Below are 15,835 nucleotides of genomic sequence, written 5' to 3' on the forward strand. Positions count from 1 at the left end.
GAAGAGTCTTGATAATGCTGCAGTGCAGCGAAACATGTCGACTGTAGTTTAATAAATTTTTATGTGGAAAGTGCAAAGTGTTTTACCTCATATCTCATTAAATAGCTTTTGATATATTTCAGGGTGAAGATGGAGCTGCAGCAGATAAGACCTTTTGGATCCAACATTAGGATTAGTAAGCCATTTGATCCTTCCCTTGATGCTTGGTATGGGGCTCGCAACTTTGCTCTTGACCCTAGCCTGGCCAATTACCTCATCACAAGGGCAGATTATGAGGAATATGGAGGAGACTATATAAAAGAACACCCAGCCTCCAACCCTTACATACCTTCTCCCATTCTTATAGAATCCCCGTGTTCAACAATTGCGTCACCGTCTTTTCGTTTGTCTCATTGTGCAAGTATTAATGAGTCAACCATATTGTCCATTGACTCATTTGTGGGAGGTGAAAAGGAAGGTTCATCTCCTTTTAAAGTTTCAGAATTCCCATCAATGATGTTTGATCTACTACAGGAGGCTGTCATATTAGTTGATGATGAATGATTGTTGTGGCTTATTTATTTGTATTTATTTTAGGATTTGAGTAAAATCTTCCTTCCTTCTTGGGTTCTCTTCTTAGTCGCATTTCATTCTGATCTCCTTTGTCTCGAATCAAGAGACTATAGAGCATCATTCAATGAGGAGGAGAGTCGCAAGGCATCATTAAGCCTTTATGTCAGGAAAATATCAAATCTTATTCTAGAATTAACTTGGACTTAGCAAAATCATCAAATAAAATAATGCTCAGTCAGCTATTAAATTTGTGGCAGTGTGCTGCACGGACATCTGAATATTTATATTTACAAATATTTTTGATTTTATGTTTCCATTAGGTAGCATCAAGGAATTAATATTTAATTTTTGTGGTGTTTGTTTATACTTGCACCACTGACGTATTATGTTCCCACGCTTGTATAGCATTCAAAAAGATATTCTTATTATTTTGGTGGGAGATGCTCATATTGTTTTTAATTCCTAAATGGTGTTGGAGAACACCTTGATAGCTGTGAGTGTTGATTGTTGTGCTTATCTGTATGTACAAAGATGTGTGCAAGTGTTGTAATTTAAGTATTAATAATTCCATTACGTTGTTTTAATTGATTATTTTTGGAATAGCTGTATTAATGGGTGCCATGAAATATGTTTGAATTGCCCATAGGAATTTGGATATTGAGAATGTTTTTGTTTCTAACTTTCCTTTATGTCCATTACATATTTATTTACAATTCAAAACAATCGATGAATTCTCAGTAGTTACTCTCTTTATAAATTATTTGTTGTGCCAAAACTTCCATACAGTTACCGTGGAAGGTCATACATATGAACATAGACATGAAATTGAAGTACACCTGAAGTATTATATGAATTTCAATCAGCCACAATTTTAAAAGTATTTTTTCATAAATTGGTGAGAATCAGTGGAAAATATACACACTATAATTGGAGGAAATTACTCCAAAAGAAAAACTATAGATTTCAAATTGTCATGAAGTTATGAAATCATTACATATTTAACATTGTGTTCATTAACACAATTTCCCTGGTTTTGCTAATAGTTCATGTTTTTGGAACTTTTTCTGGATTTGCATGGAACATTTTGACCATACCTTACAAAAACCCTATTTGCTAAAATTTTTGAAATGGTATTGTAAGGTATACATACATTCATTCATCATTTTTTGGCATTAGCTAAGTAGCACATCACTTTTATGCCCCCTCAGTTGCAATCCTTGCTCCGATCAAATTTTTTTAAGCCCCAATGATTGCTCCTTATCCACTATTTGATGCTTTTGCCTTATTGTTTTTTGGAAAATTTGAAATGTCACACCATGTACGACAGACTGAGGGAAGGTAAATTGTTGAGATTATATTCATACACTACAAAGTGGCAAAAAACTGCAGCAAATGCTTCTTACAGGTGCTGAATGTATTCCCACTTTGTCAAGTAAAACAAAAGTCAAGTATGATTGTGTTACACCATCTGTTGTGGCATTGAAGACATTTAATCAAATGAAATCTTTTCATAATTGGGCTATTCATTTTTGAAAGTATCAATTGTGATAGGGTTTGAGAAATAAAGAAACAAGTATTTTTATTTTTCAATCCATCACCTACTTCTCAAGCTATTCATGGCAAAAAATCGATGACTTCAGTGGTTTTACAGGCTAGTTGATGACTACTAACATTCCTGCTAATTGGGTCAATGCTTCTCAGTCACTCCTCAGCCTTACATGGTTTGTTGTCATCTGCACTCTTGTGGGTGATTACTTCCCTCTTTGAGTTCTACCCACCTTAGATAATGAACCTGAACTCTAATGATGTAACCAACTCATGTAAAGCGGGCAGCAATTTAAGCGTTCTCTTTTTTCAAACTTGTGAGAGAATAGCTGAAAGAGGAACATTTTTTTCATTCTAACTGATCTTTCCTTTCCAAATTCTTTAAATGGTTTGCAATTTTTTGCCTGACCCCATTTTTCTAGTTGCCCAAGATGATTTCTTTACCTCTGATTGTTGATGTCTCACTTTCTCCTGTTGGGTACTTGACACTTGAGCATAGCAGGGCCTTGTGCTGCAATCTTGGGGGGAACTGCAGTGGCCATAGATGATGTGTCCATGAGTTGCTTGAGCGGCTCAAAAGACTTTATTTGTCTGACGACCATGTGATTTTTCTTGGTGCAGGGTAATAGTGAACAAACCACTGAAAAAAAGCTTGATAACACAATTTTTATCTGTGCCAAAATGTGTTTGAAAATTATAGCCACATTTTATTGAAAAACTTACATATGTACGTAACTATGACGGTTTATCTGAATTTCATGGCAGAAATTGTGATTTTCGGAAAGGAAAGCAACTTTCGGTGATATCAGTTAATTTTCCCAATCTTGTGTTTTAAATATGCACTTTTAGTAACATTAACCTCTCTTAGCTGTAACATTTTCATAGCTAAGAAAAATTTGCATATGATAGTGTTATGCATATACTATTTAGGAAATGCATCAACTTTGATTTCCTGATTACATGTAAGGATGATGATTGCCTTTTTTGTAGTAGGTTTGCCATCCTTTGCTACCAACTTTAAACTTTCTAAGCTATTCTAAAACTAGTGTTTCTCAATCATTCCTCGATATTGCAGGCATTGTCAAAGGAAATGAAAGAGATCACTTGATGCAAGGTTAGGTTGACTTGTAAGGTTAAAAAGAATCATGAAACACAAAACATCATGAGACAGTCATGATTAATTTTGACTGTTGTATCCCAAGTTTTCTTACTGTGGAATTGTTGAGGTTGAGGAGAGGTTGAAATTATTGTGGACAGATTTTAACCTATTCAAAATCATAATCCTCATTAGGAAAAATATCTGTTACCATTAAAAGTTATTTTCCTTTCTGATTACTGTAATTTCTGCCCTTTCTGATTCACCTGGGACTAAAATCAGTGAAGGAATGACTTTCCTGTAAAATGAGATTGTAATTTTCAAAATCAATTTGGCAGGTTCAATGATTATGCGATCAAGCTGATTTTTTTCTTGGTATTTTTACTAATAAAACGCCACCAAAATTTCATCCCCTCTTCAGATTGTCATAAAGAAGTTATTTGCACACCCTGAAAAATTACCCATAGCATGCTCTTCAGAGGGCCTTTTCTTGCCGTGGGTAAGACTTAATTTTTCCTTTCAGGTCTATTTTTTATCTTCAATTGGGAATTTTTCTTAGTGTTTTGTAAATAATTATCATTGTAGAGACCTTTCTTATGAGTGCTGAATGATGCAAAAGAATTGAAATGATGCGCAAAAGAGTCATTGAACCTCCGTAGAAGTGAAAACAAAATTTAGGAAACTGCTGACTCACATAAAGGTTCACATATTAATGTAAAAGGTGTGTTCAAGTTAAATTAATATGAAGATTGGTGAATAATTTGTTCATTTAAACTTTCAGATTATTCGTTGCGTTATATGTGTCAGTGGTTATAATGTTATGATGGCTTGTGTTTTTTTTCATTTCATTTACAGTTGCCTATAATGTAAAATGCTTTAGTCATTAATACTTAGACAGATTGTATACCATGTGTGTGTGAGATTTTGGCATCAGTGCATAAATTATTTTTACAACTATCGTGAATAACTCTTTTTACTCCTTTTGTATGTGAACGTATCAAATATGAAGCTAAAGGGGAATGTAGATTTATTACCCAGTTTTGGTTTTAAAAAAATATGTTTATTCTTAATTTGTACCTTTTTTTCGCCCAATGTATACTATTTTCCTTGTTCTCCAAAAATAATGAAGAGAAGTGTTTTACTGTATTCCCTGTTTGTAGATACAGAGGCAGATTAACACAAGTGGAAGCCTGTTGGCTGTTACAAGCTATGGTCAGAGGGATTTACTTGATGCATGCATGTTTTGATTGTCCTGAAAATTTAATTTTCAGCATTAATCTCAAATGTTGATGTGAAAAGTCCATTTTGACCTCTTAATAAAGTGGCCAGGGATGGGAGGGAGAAAATTCTCGAGCTCTCTATTGAGTACTTGAAAGGGTGGGCTCATAGCTTATAGCCAACTGTGCCCTACTGCCTTAGCCTGTTCTGTGCTAATGCACTCTGCCTCTGTAGATTATGTCTCCTCAATATAAAAAGCCATTGTATTTTCATGGCGTAGGTATGTTAGTAATGTTTAATTCTTTTTCTATGTACATATGTGCATAAAAATGTCAATCTGTTTTTAATAAAATATTACAGAAATTATTTTTAAATTAAAAGATTTTAAATGAAATGGGCAGTTTTATTTGAAGAAATTTGCATGTATTATTTGCTGTTAATCTTTGCATTTATTGATAAGCTAGAAGCATGTAAAATATATCACGTTCTGCATACATTTAGTGGGAGAAGTATAGGATGGAGGGGTAGATGCCTGTGCCTAAAGCTATAAAAATAGCTAAATTGATGTGATACTGTAATAGGGTAGTTTCCTTCATTAAAGAAAACGAAATGCATTGATTGCGATTCCCTACCCACCATTAGTGTATTCATAATATACAAATTATTTGGTTTTGGAAATCCCAGTTTAGACAAATGGCAATGGTCAATTTTAACCACTTTTAAAAACGGCCAGATTGGCGCCCATGCAATGCCTCTCCAGGTGACGTCACAGGGACCTAGTTTCTATACGAGTAGATAGGAGTTCTACATTGTCTGAGATTACCTATGTATGCATGAAGCACAGAGCTCAGGGAAACATCTCTTAATAATCACCCATTAAAATTACCTAAGTTCGGAAAGTTTTCTTTGTTTGATAGGGTGATAATAATCCTTATTTAAGCCAAGCCCTACCTGCTAGCAGCCTGCGTCGTATCAGCACTCAAGCCTCGGCCCAAGGTCACCTCATAGGGCGACAGCTGGAACCAGAAATACGTCACACAGACTTTTCCCATTATTCCTACTTATCCGTTGCGTTTTCGCGCGCTTGAAAATTTTCACTTTTCATTTAATAGCGAAAAATAGATATTGTCATTCGAAAATCTAAGAGCGTGAAATGTGTACTCCAGGAGTAATAATCTTTCGATTTAGGTAGTAAAAAAATAATAGGAAACCACCCTATCATTGCCATACTGCATATTTATAGCGATAATTGTTATTAATGCAATTTTAAAAGTTAAATTCATTAACTTTGACTGAACTTCTGTTGTTGGTTATGTTTTGCCAGTACTTTTTCTCGGCAGAACAAGGTTGCTTCATCGTTTATAGTGAGGGAACTCATTGGGATTAGTTTAATAAGGAATGAAAATATATAATACAAACCCACTCCAATGAGTACATTATAAAATTAGAGAAGCCCAAATGTTTTCAAAAATACATAGTTGGCAGATCTAACATACTAGAGCATACATATAAGCACGAAGAATGTGCCTCCTGTTCGTGAATTGATCTTTTCAAAATGTGTGGATTGTTAGCCTAATATAAGGGATTCCTTCACTTTTTCTGTTAAGTATTACATGTTACTAATTTACCCTCGGAATTTCTCGCTAATGCCCCTGCACCAAGAGGGTTAAAGAGCAAGAATATACCATATTTATCAGAATATAGTCCCCCCCTTTTTTATGAAAATGTGCATGGTGAAAGTAAATATGGGGGCTATATTCAAATGCGTTTTTAAAATTTTTCCCAAAACTGAAGCCTCAAAATTAGGGGGACGACTATATATGGAGAAATACGGTAACTATTTGTAGTTATCCTCTATGACATTACTCATATTTTGGCTATGATGTTCTGATTGCCCAAATATCCTGTATTTGAATTAGGCCATAACTTCTAACTTTCTCATGGAAAAATTTCTGAAAACATGGTTTAAAATCAGATAAATACGGCAATTGAATTATTTCAATTGTTACAGACCAAACACATTCGGTGGCATTAAGCTATATTTTGTCTAGCTATGCTCAGTTATTCCATTGTCTTCCATCAATCACTGCCTTCAACTCTGACTTCTTCTTCTGAACTCAACTTGATTTAATGTACACTCTTACTTAATTGACGTATGTCCCATATTTACATACTGCATAATGCAACAGTTATTAGAAAATTATGTCACTCATTGTAATGCAATGAATGATTTTATCGGGATTTAAATGATCCCAAATTTTGTGAGTTAGAATTGATGAGTGTAGTGTAGTGTAGTTATGTACATTCACTTCCTCAGCCCAAATCATAAAATGAAGTGATTAACCTGCCCCTGGATGATAAAATGTGAATAAATTTTTTTAAGTAAAATTTTGATCAAACATAATTGATGATCACTATGATTATTTATTTCTCTCGCCTTTATTTGGTCCTACAAGTTCATAAATTTTCATGGAATCCACTTCCAAATTAGCACAGAATGAGTAATATTGACAATGTTTTAAAAGTAAATGCTAGTGTTAAACTTTTAGTTGAACTGAAGACCAATAAATACTCCATTACTTCCTCCAGCATATAAAGTCATGTTGTCAGTAACAGTCAGGCAATTAATATTTTCTTTTGCATCATAGGTGGCAGTGCATTTCATGGTTCTGATATCCCAAGCCTTAACTTTCCCATCCCATCCAGCACTGAAAAGCATGTGGTTTTTCCCCGTTAATGCATTGATAATCCTCTCGTGGCCCTGAAAAAGGAAAACAGAAAGACTTCAATATTAAAAATGCATGTTATAGACTGTCACATTGAATGCAAGTCCTAAGAATTCCTTCACATTCTTTGTAAAATATAGTAGTAAGTGATGGTAAGTCCTCGCACATGTATGGTTAGGAGAGGATCACTTGAGTCTCTGGTCCTTATTATAAGTGCACACTTACAAAAACAGTCTAGGCTCTCCTTGTAGAGAGGTTTCTGCTGTGAAAGTTGATATTAGCATTGTACTAGGCGGTATAGGTTATTGAAGGTTCTTTTCATGGTGGCTTTTAGAATAGCTTTTGCAGTAAACCTAGATTTTATGCACTTGAAAGGACCAAAATATGGGTACTTGGTAATGTCAAAGTAAAATCGGGAACACTTCATACGTATGATCAAGTTTTCTCTCTTATAGGCCCCCAGTTTACAGGCTGGACTACAATTTAGCCGTATGAAATCAAGAACTATGTCAAGTCGATGCACCTAAAATCAGTTGTTCTACTGTTTTCTGTTAATAGCTTAAGTAGTACTTGGTTGCTCTTTATTTGATGCATTTATATTTTTACTAACTGTTTTGGATCTTCTAATCTAACAGCACCTAATTTCTTGCTACTTTTATATCCATTTCAATATAGGCATTATCTGTGTCTATAAGTGCTTAAAATTCTGATGCATGAGCATTATTGCTACACCCTTTGTTCTACTTTAACCTAATTTTTAGAAGATATCTTACCGTTAATGTATCCAACTTGGGGTATTTATCATCTGCTTTACCATAGCCCATTATTCCCATGCCATCTCTTGTTATGCAATATATATGGTCATCAATCAAGCACATAGGACCTCTGCCCTCCAAGGTACCCTTGCTGCTAAATGTATTTTTAGCTGCAAATTGAGAGAGACTTTTCATACAAATGCCAGGAATATTTGATTATATCATAATTATGAGGTGATTGATACAATATTTTGAAAATCCTTGGTCTTCCGAATGCCAATTAACCTTTTATTTCGGTGATAGAAATATCCTTATCTCGGACAGTGTACATTGTGGTGTCAATCACCCATAAATCCCATATCTCTTCAAGGATGTTGAAAATTCTTTTCTTCTCATCATTAATCCATTCAATGACCTGTGGATGAAGAACATTGTGTTGTCATGTTACATTGAGTTTTCTTGCCAAGTGGTTGACTCAAATTTATTTACTGTTTTTTATTAGCTCACTCATTGATTTCATAAATCGTTTCCATGTGAGTGGCATGACGTTGGCTTTTTTGTCAAAAATGCATTGCATTTAGAGGGATATAACCTCCTCAACATCCAATAGCTATTGATCTAGTTTAAAATCAGATCATTGAGAATGCATTCTTGGCCACCATGCCATGACTCTATAAAAGTATTAGTAAGAAAAATGCAACAAGAACAAATATTTCTGTACTTACCACACCTTGTTCATCTCCAGAGTAGAGTACATCTCCACTGAATCTCATCCTTCTTACCCCTTCCATGTGACCCTCCAACACTGCTTTTGCTGCCCACTCAGTGTCTCCACTTTTTGGAGGGGACCAAATGCTTATTTTGCCATCATATGAGCATGTGTACAAACTGTCATTATGATAAACTATGTCATAGACTGAATAAGAGCCAGCAGGAACACTTCCTATTAATGACAGCTTTTCATCCCATACCTGTGGAAAAGGTTACAATTTTCACTCCTGGATGATGCATAGCATATTGACCTAAATTGAAACTATTTAATTTGCATTATTGATCATCATGATCAAAGATCACTGTTTCACTGAAGAAGATAAAATATTTTGATGGCTATGATTGATTGGAAGATTTGCTTTTTTTCTGCATCTCAAAATACAAATTCAATTTATATTTTGGGAGAAAATAAAAGCTTCTTGATACACATTTACACATCTTATGATAAATTGTGCAGCTCAAATAATTCATAGCATACATAACAGGGAGGTAAGTTGAATAAAGCAAATTCAGTTAATGTTTCCTAATATGAAGTAGCTATATGTATTCAGTCGTTTCTCAGTATGCAATTCCACCTTTAATCAGCCATAACTCTTAAAATCTCATTTCCATAAATTTTTAAAAATTATCATAAGTTTCTATGCATCCAGAGTTCTACCCTCACCTTCTTCTTGTATGTTTTCTGGTTAGTATTTAATTTTCACTTCAGAATTAGTTTTTTATGCAGAGATTTGTCTTCCAGGCATGAGTACCGATTTATGACAGTTTAGTCCCCATCTGTTTCTCCAGCTAAATATCTCTGTAGTGTTTCCAACAATTTTGGATCAGAACACCTCAATTTGATTTTCAATTAATTTCTTCCTTCAGGATCAATTATATCCTATTTTAATTATGCTAGCATGCTTCCTTAAATTATTCTGGTGTAATTTTCCAGGGAATTGCATCAAGCAATATTTATTCTGTCTGAGCACAAGTTTGCTTGATTTGGTCTCTGAGTTGTTATATGATATGTCTTTCCACACTTTCTTTGGAGCTGTTTTCTGTGTCCAAATCAAACCTCGATGGAAAGTAGGATAGTCATTAGACACAAAAGTGGGAAGGAGAAACGTAGGAGTCTTCTTCAAAACACTAAAAGAACTTTCAAACATCAGGCATATGCACTGCTACGAATAAAAAGAACTCTATGAACAATTAATTGAATTGAATTATTAATGATTCGAAATATCCCTAGTCCTCAAAAACTATTCTAAAACTATCAGACTTTTAAGGATAAATTCAAGTTATCAAATTGCCCTGGGCCTACACAATTATTTGTCATTGGAGGATGATTTTTTTTAAGAAAACAACCAGGTGACAGGTGCAAACATAGAGTGGCTAAGGATGGAGAAAAAATAGGGAATCAATAGGTTGCATGAATGTTTAGGAGGTAAGTAAGATAATAAAGAGGCGAAATTAGTGGCCAAAGATGGGAAAAAATGGAGTTAGGGAGGATGCATGGAAAATTACTTGGAAAGGCAAATAAAAGGTTCGAAGAGAGTGATGGAAGGTCTATGGGAAAGAGGGGCTTGAGAGGGTGCGTGAATGTTTAGGAAGGGAGAAATCAGATGACAGGGGTGGCCAAAAGTTGGAGGGCAAAGGGAATGTCGATGGGGTGCAGGAAGAGGGTCTTCTTGAAAAGATTAAAAGAAGTGTCAATGATCATAGATCCTTGAAACAAAACAAAAGATATTTTTAAAAATATTAAGGAATAAAAATATATATCTCTCCCAGTAATGGGCGCTCAAGGAAATATCCATAAGGATAGTTATCCAATCACAACAGCTCAATACAATTTTTTCTCAATGAAGAATGAGTTTTTCACGGGAGTAAGGGGATGAAATGAGTGAAAAGTTGAAGGGGAGAGAGGGCATTGACAGAGTGAACTAAGGTTTAACCTGTGATACACACTCTGGGTATTGCATACTGAACAGAATCCCCAGCATTTTCATTTTCCCATCCAGCACAGCATCATTTGTGAACCCCCCTCAGTGCAGTCGCCCCTTTGCCCAAAAACTTGGCCATCCCATTTGCCCCTATTATCCACCAGTTCAATTTATATAAATTTGTGTACCCCCAAAAGTAATTTTCTCGATTCCAAATTTTGCCACTCCATCATCTGTCCCTGTCATCTACCTGTTTCCCCTCCTAAACATTCATGCCCCCTCTAAACTCCCCCCTTCCCCTCAAACTCTATGCACTCCAGTTAGCATTCTCATTCACCTACTTCCTTCTTGAATATTTCTGCACCCCCTCAACCCTTATTTCCCCTCCACCTTCGGCCACCCCACGCCCCTTTCATCAGCTTTCCCCTCCTACACATTCATTCACACGTGATTCCCCCCCTTTTCCCATCCCCATCCACCTATTGTCACTCCATCCTTTCTATCATATCGTCCTGCTAAGTGTCGTACAGCACACATTGACATTTTTACTGCTAATTTTACTCCATTGGTACTCCTGCCAAAGGTACGGAAATGATGATAGGTTCAAGGCTTCGGTCATGTGTTGCAGAAAGCGCTCTTAACTGACGAATGTCTGTTATCGCGTCGACGTAGGGTAGCCTATTGAATGGAACCTCTCGTACTGTGCCTCAATTGTATCTAACGATTTGATCGTTGGATTATTCTTCCTCATAGGATAATCCTCCAAAGTTGTTAGAATAGCAATAGCTGATGCCTGGTTTCGCTGATGGTAGGACACGCCCGCCTTTGTGACGGTGCGGGATTCCTCGTCCCTTCCCTTCCTTCCCTATCCTGTCCGAGGAGGCGTCGTCGTGCTCCTATCGCGGCGGCGCCTCCTTCCTTTCTCCTTCCTGTCCTCCCCCTTCTGGGTGCAGAGGTGAAAAGCTCGCGCTTACAGACCCTGCCCCCGGGAGTGTATCCTCGCGAGCCCGCCCTAGGCTTTCGTTCCAGTTGCGCCTCAATTGTCTCGTAAAACAGACCGTAAATGTCATAAAGAGATGAAAAAGTAACTAGCGTTGTAATATAAATATGTTCTAATTTTTTAAACAATTCACTATCAGCGATAGTTTTTCAGAAGCCTTGATACGCTCTCATTTAATATCGCTTGTCTCGCTATCTCTTTTTTATTCTCCAAGATTAAGATAAGGTCATTTTCTCTCGAGGCGATGTTTTGGAATCAAGTTGAGTCGTCATGAGGATGCAATGAATTGCAAGAACTTGATTTAAATTGATTGCACTTGAAATTTCGATTTTTTACATCGTCATAGGTGAAAATTCCGAGCGGATGCTAATTCGAATCGCTGCAGATGAGCAAATATTCACTTGCGAATGAAAGCGTGTAGCGGCGGATGGGTGTTTATGCATGCGAAATTCGGTCATTTAAGAATCTACCGACCACAGAACCTTTGCATCGCATCGCGCTGTTTGGTAGTTTTGGTAATAAATATTTTAAACGTTATTTTTTTCATGCTTTATAGGGAATATAAATGGATATTTAAGCATGCATCCACAGTGATTGTTTTACCGATATCATTTTGGGTATATTCACTCGGTGATTTACCCCTAAATCCCCTGAAAAGGAATGCATATTTTTTCGGAGGAAAAGTTTTCATTGTGCGACAATAGCCTCGCGAGATGAATAGGGTGTACGTTTAGGTACAAATTATACCTACCAGGATTATTCAATGATGTCCCTTATTTACTGGAAATAATGTACTAATGCAATAACTATACAATATTTCTTTCGGGACAGTTGGATTAGACGTGAGCCGTATTTAAGAAAAAAATACAAAAATGGCAGTAAGTGAGCCATGCTCAAGGAGAGTGAGAATTGTGTCAAATCTTTGTCTTCAATTCGTCAGCGTCATGTCTTGAAAGGGAAGAAAAATATTAACAAAAAGGGCCTCAGAGCATGGAGTTCTAAGTTGCGGGGGGGGGGGGGGGGGGGAAGAAGAGCAATCCTTCCGGGGGTATAGGGACTATGGAATATGCCAAATTGAAACGGGGGTATCCCCGTGGCCCCCTGGACAATTTGTTTAAATTAGTCTCTGAAATGAACAGCATTTTAAGTACTATCTACGACTAAAACTTTTTGGCATTTCTACAAGATTTGTTCTTTTTTCGAACAACTTATAATTTAAGTCGGGGGCCTGAGAGGTAAAAAAAATACATCTCCAATTTTACCTATTCCCTGGATGAGAAAAAGTAAAAAAAACGAAACCATGCGAGACAGTTTTAATTATGAAGATGCGTTATACTTGAAATTAATATCGAGGCTACGGACGAAGTAACTAACGGCGCGAGTGGAGATTAATTAATACGGTATAACGTCATGGATACTATGCAGAGAGGGTGTGTAGGCGTCGGACTCACTTTGACGATGCCGTCCTCTCCGCCGCTGAAGACCCCGCGTCCCGGCGCCCAACACAGCGACACAACGTCCCCGTCGTGCGGCCTCGCGGCACTCGCGTTCAAAGTGAAGCTCATGACTGCACCCTTCCAACTGGCCGCGTGCAACAGCTGCCAGCGCTAAATATAGAGGGCGGATATGAAGGGGAACTCTTGTTGGGGGAGTCGCCTCTTTTCGACGCTGCACCAGCATTTTCCAGAAGAAGTTCGATTCCTCTTTACTTTTTTCCAGTCTATCTTTTTTCGAAAAACTTACCGGATATTTTTAATTACAGTGCGGGGAACTCCTCAAAAATAGCGCCTAGTGGAACATAGAAAAATTAGACTCAATGACGGCCGTGAAAGGACTGCTGGAGATGCTACGTTGTACACTCATGGGAGTAAACTTTAAGATGTCATCACATCGATTAAAATACCAATAATAGTATCGAATATGTTGAATTTAATATAAGTTTGAACATTATGTATTGTTTTTATTGATAGAAACCCACGAGAATGTTAACAACGGTTTACTTAATCGTAATGTTTTGAATTTTGTTTAGCTTTTAAGGGTTAGAACCAAGGGTGTGCCCAAGATCATGGGCGTACCCAGCGAGGGTCAGGAGCAGCTGCCCCCCCTAGAAGCAAAAATCAAAAAAGTCTTTAAGCAAAATCAGTACTGAATTGAAACGAAAGTATTCAATTTTTTTAAACACACGATAAAAAATGACATGTATCAGTATAAGATATGTAACTAAAATAAAACTATTTTTTCAAGGAAATAATCTCATAAAATAATAAAGCGCTGTCATAATTTTCTTAAAATGTTGGTTTCTGTTGTGATTATGAAATTGGCAGTGGATAAATGTGGATTTATCGCGGAGGAAAAAAAGAACGCACCAACTTATGAAACCATCACCGGAAGACGACGCTCTTCATTACAGTACAACTAACGGTACATTGTTAGCAAGTGCGCCAACATTCAAATTACTTACTTCATCTCGATTACACTCAGAAATATCAGTTTCATTCACCTTTTCCATGCTAAAATGTCACAACTTGGCTTGGCCCCCTCTAGTTATGACCCTGGGTACGCCCTTGCTCAGGATCAAAGCAAAGGGGGAGCAAGCCACTACCATTCAGATTGTGACATTGCCGCGCGGAAAAGGGGAATGGAACAAGTTCCAAGAAAATCGTACATGTTCATCACAGTACTTTATTAGTTATGTATTACAATTCTTTGTTTGAAAAAATCATTTTTATTTTGGTTAAATGTTTTACACCAAAATCGTTTGGGTTTCCATGGGTTTGAAATAAAGAAGTTCAAAACTATATACTCCTCTATTTTTTTGTTTCTAGGGTTTCAGCAAGGGGTTGATTCCCCTCCATCCTTCCACTACCCCGCTTTGGGTATGCCCATGGTTAAGACCAGATTCAGAATGGGCATATTCAGACATCTGTTTAAGAGATTTATCCTAAATTGTGTGAAAACTCCACGAGGAAAAAATAATCCGCTTTGACCGGGATTCGAACCGGGTCATCAACATCGGGAGATCCTGGTTCGAATCTCGGTCAAGGTGGACGATTTTTTCTTTGTGTAATTTTCACAAAATTTTAAGCATTTGAGGGTGACTCTGTAAAGTTTTCACCGTGGCCAGTCCCGGTTACTTAATTATATTTATCCTGATTAATTTTTTGAAAGCTACGAGGAGAAATGTTATCTTATGTTCCTTCATAACTAATATTGCAGTGATCTTCTCAGCTTCTGCAACAAACCAATGAATCTTTGATGTGAACAATTATCCACGATCAAACTTGATTTTATTCACTCCACCTTTGGCCCATCCATGCCCCCTGTCATCCGCCTGCTTTCCTCCTAAAGTTATGTGCACCTCCCAACCCACTCTTCGTTAAATCTCAGTATGGATGCATGGAACACTGATCAAGAGGAAATAGTAGTACAAAAGTTCTCTCAAACTTTCAATGCAATCCGACTGGTAATGGTATTAATTTTGTAATCACACCCTTAATAATAATTATAATCGCAATCGATATAATAGTGTTATCGCAACTGTTTGCTTAAGAAAATATTATTTTTTTATTTTAAGAGAAATGTGAGATTTTCGTGTACTAGCATGATGCTTGGGAACGTGAGAATCGTAAAACAAAATTGATTTAAAGACATTTAAGCCTCGTCTATTCAGCCACTTGTTTAAAAAATTATAGTCTTCTATATGTGTTGAAAGTAATTTTATGAAGCAAAAAATAAAAACGCTGCCCCTAACATAGTGCTTGGATTTTAAACCTCGAGGAGAGGGCCCCTAAGGGCCTGTTAAAGCAAAATGGATGGAGCATAAAAAATTTCCGTGGGAAACTACATGCATTCGGTAACTTTCATGTCGATCGGATGAATGATGTTATACATAAATGGTAGATAGACCAGGAATCATGCGTTTATATAATATCAGGGGGGTGAGAAGCCAAGGGGTAGAAGTGATTTTTTAAGCAGAGTTGGGTACAGAGAATGGGTAAAGAAAATAAACGAGATCAACTTGGAATTCCGTAGTGCATGATTTTCCACTCGATGTCAGCACAGAATAGAGGCTCACTCGTAACCTTGGCCAAAAAATATTTGTATATTTCTTCTATCAATTTCTGTACCTGACTCTGTTTAGAAAGAGAATCACTTGACCACTTGGCTTCTCACCCCCTCATATATTACTTTCCGAGGCGCCTTTGGTATATGCAATACTACTTAGCAATAATGCGGCTGAGGTCTGATTT

The 15,835-nt window shown here is 36.7% G+C and overlaps 2 protein-coding genes across 3 annotated transcripts in view; one reads left to right on the forward strand and one right to left on the reverse strand.

Annotated features, from left to right (window-relative positions):
- LOC124170687 (actin-related protein 5) overlaps positions 1–4,805 on the forward strand; it is a 34,297-nt gene extending 29,492 nt beyond the window's left edge. For both annotated transcript variants that reach the window (XM_046549589.1, XM_046549590.1), the window contains exon 13: positions 123–4,805. In XM_046549589.1, the coding sequence (XP_046405545.1) occupies positions 123–543 (421 nt within the window). In that variant the 3' untranslated portion in view covers positions 544–4,805. The remainder of the gene's footprint in view (positions 1–122) is intronic.
- Positions 4,806–6,815: 2,010 nt separating this feature from the next.
- Positions 6,816–13,174, reverse strand: LOC124171402 (myosin heavy chain kinase B). The gene is made up of 5 exons (XM_046550577.1): positions 13,037–13,174; positions 8,618–8,863; positions 8,178–8,307; positions 7,911–8,062; positions 6,816–7,172 (listed from the first exon to the last, which is right to left on the reverse strand). Exons 1-5 carry the CDS (start codon positions 13,148–13,150, stop codon positions 6,957–6,959), a joined length of 858 nt encoding a protein of 285 aa, XP_046406533.1. The 5' UTR covers positions 13,151–13,174; the 3' UTR covers positions 6,816–6,956.
- Between the last annotated feature and the right edge of the window lie 2,661 nt (positions 13,175–15,835).

This window comes from Ischnura elegans, chromosome X (genome assembly GCF_921293095.1).
Source record: "Ischnura elegans chromosome X, ioIscEleg1.1, whole genome shotgun sequence".
NCBI lineage: Eukaryota > Metazoa > Arthropoda > Insecta > Odonata > Coenagrionidae > Ischnura > Ischnura elegans.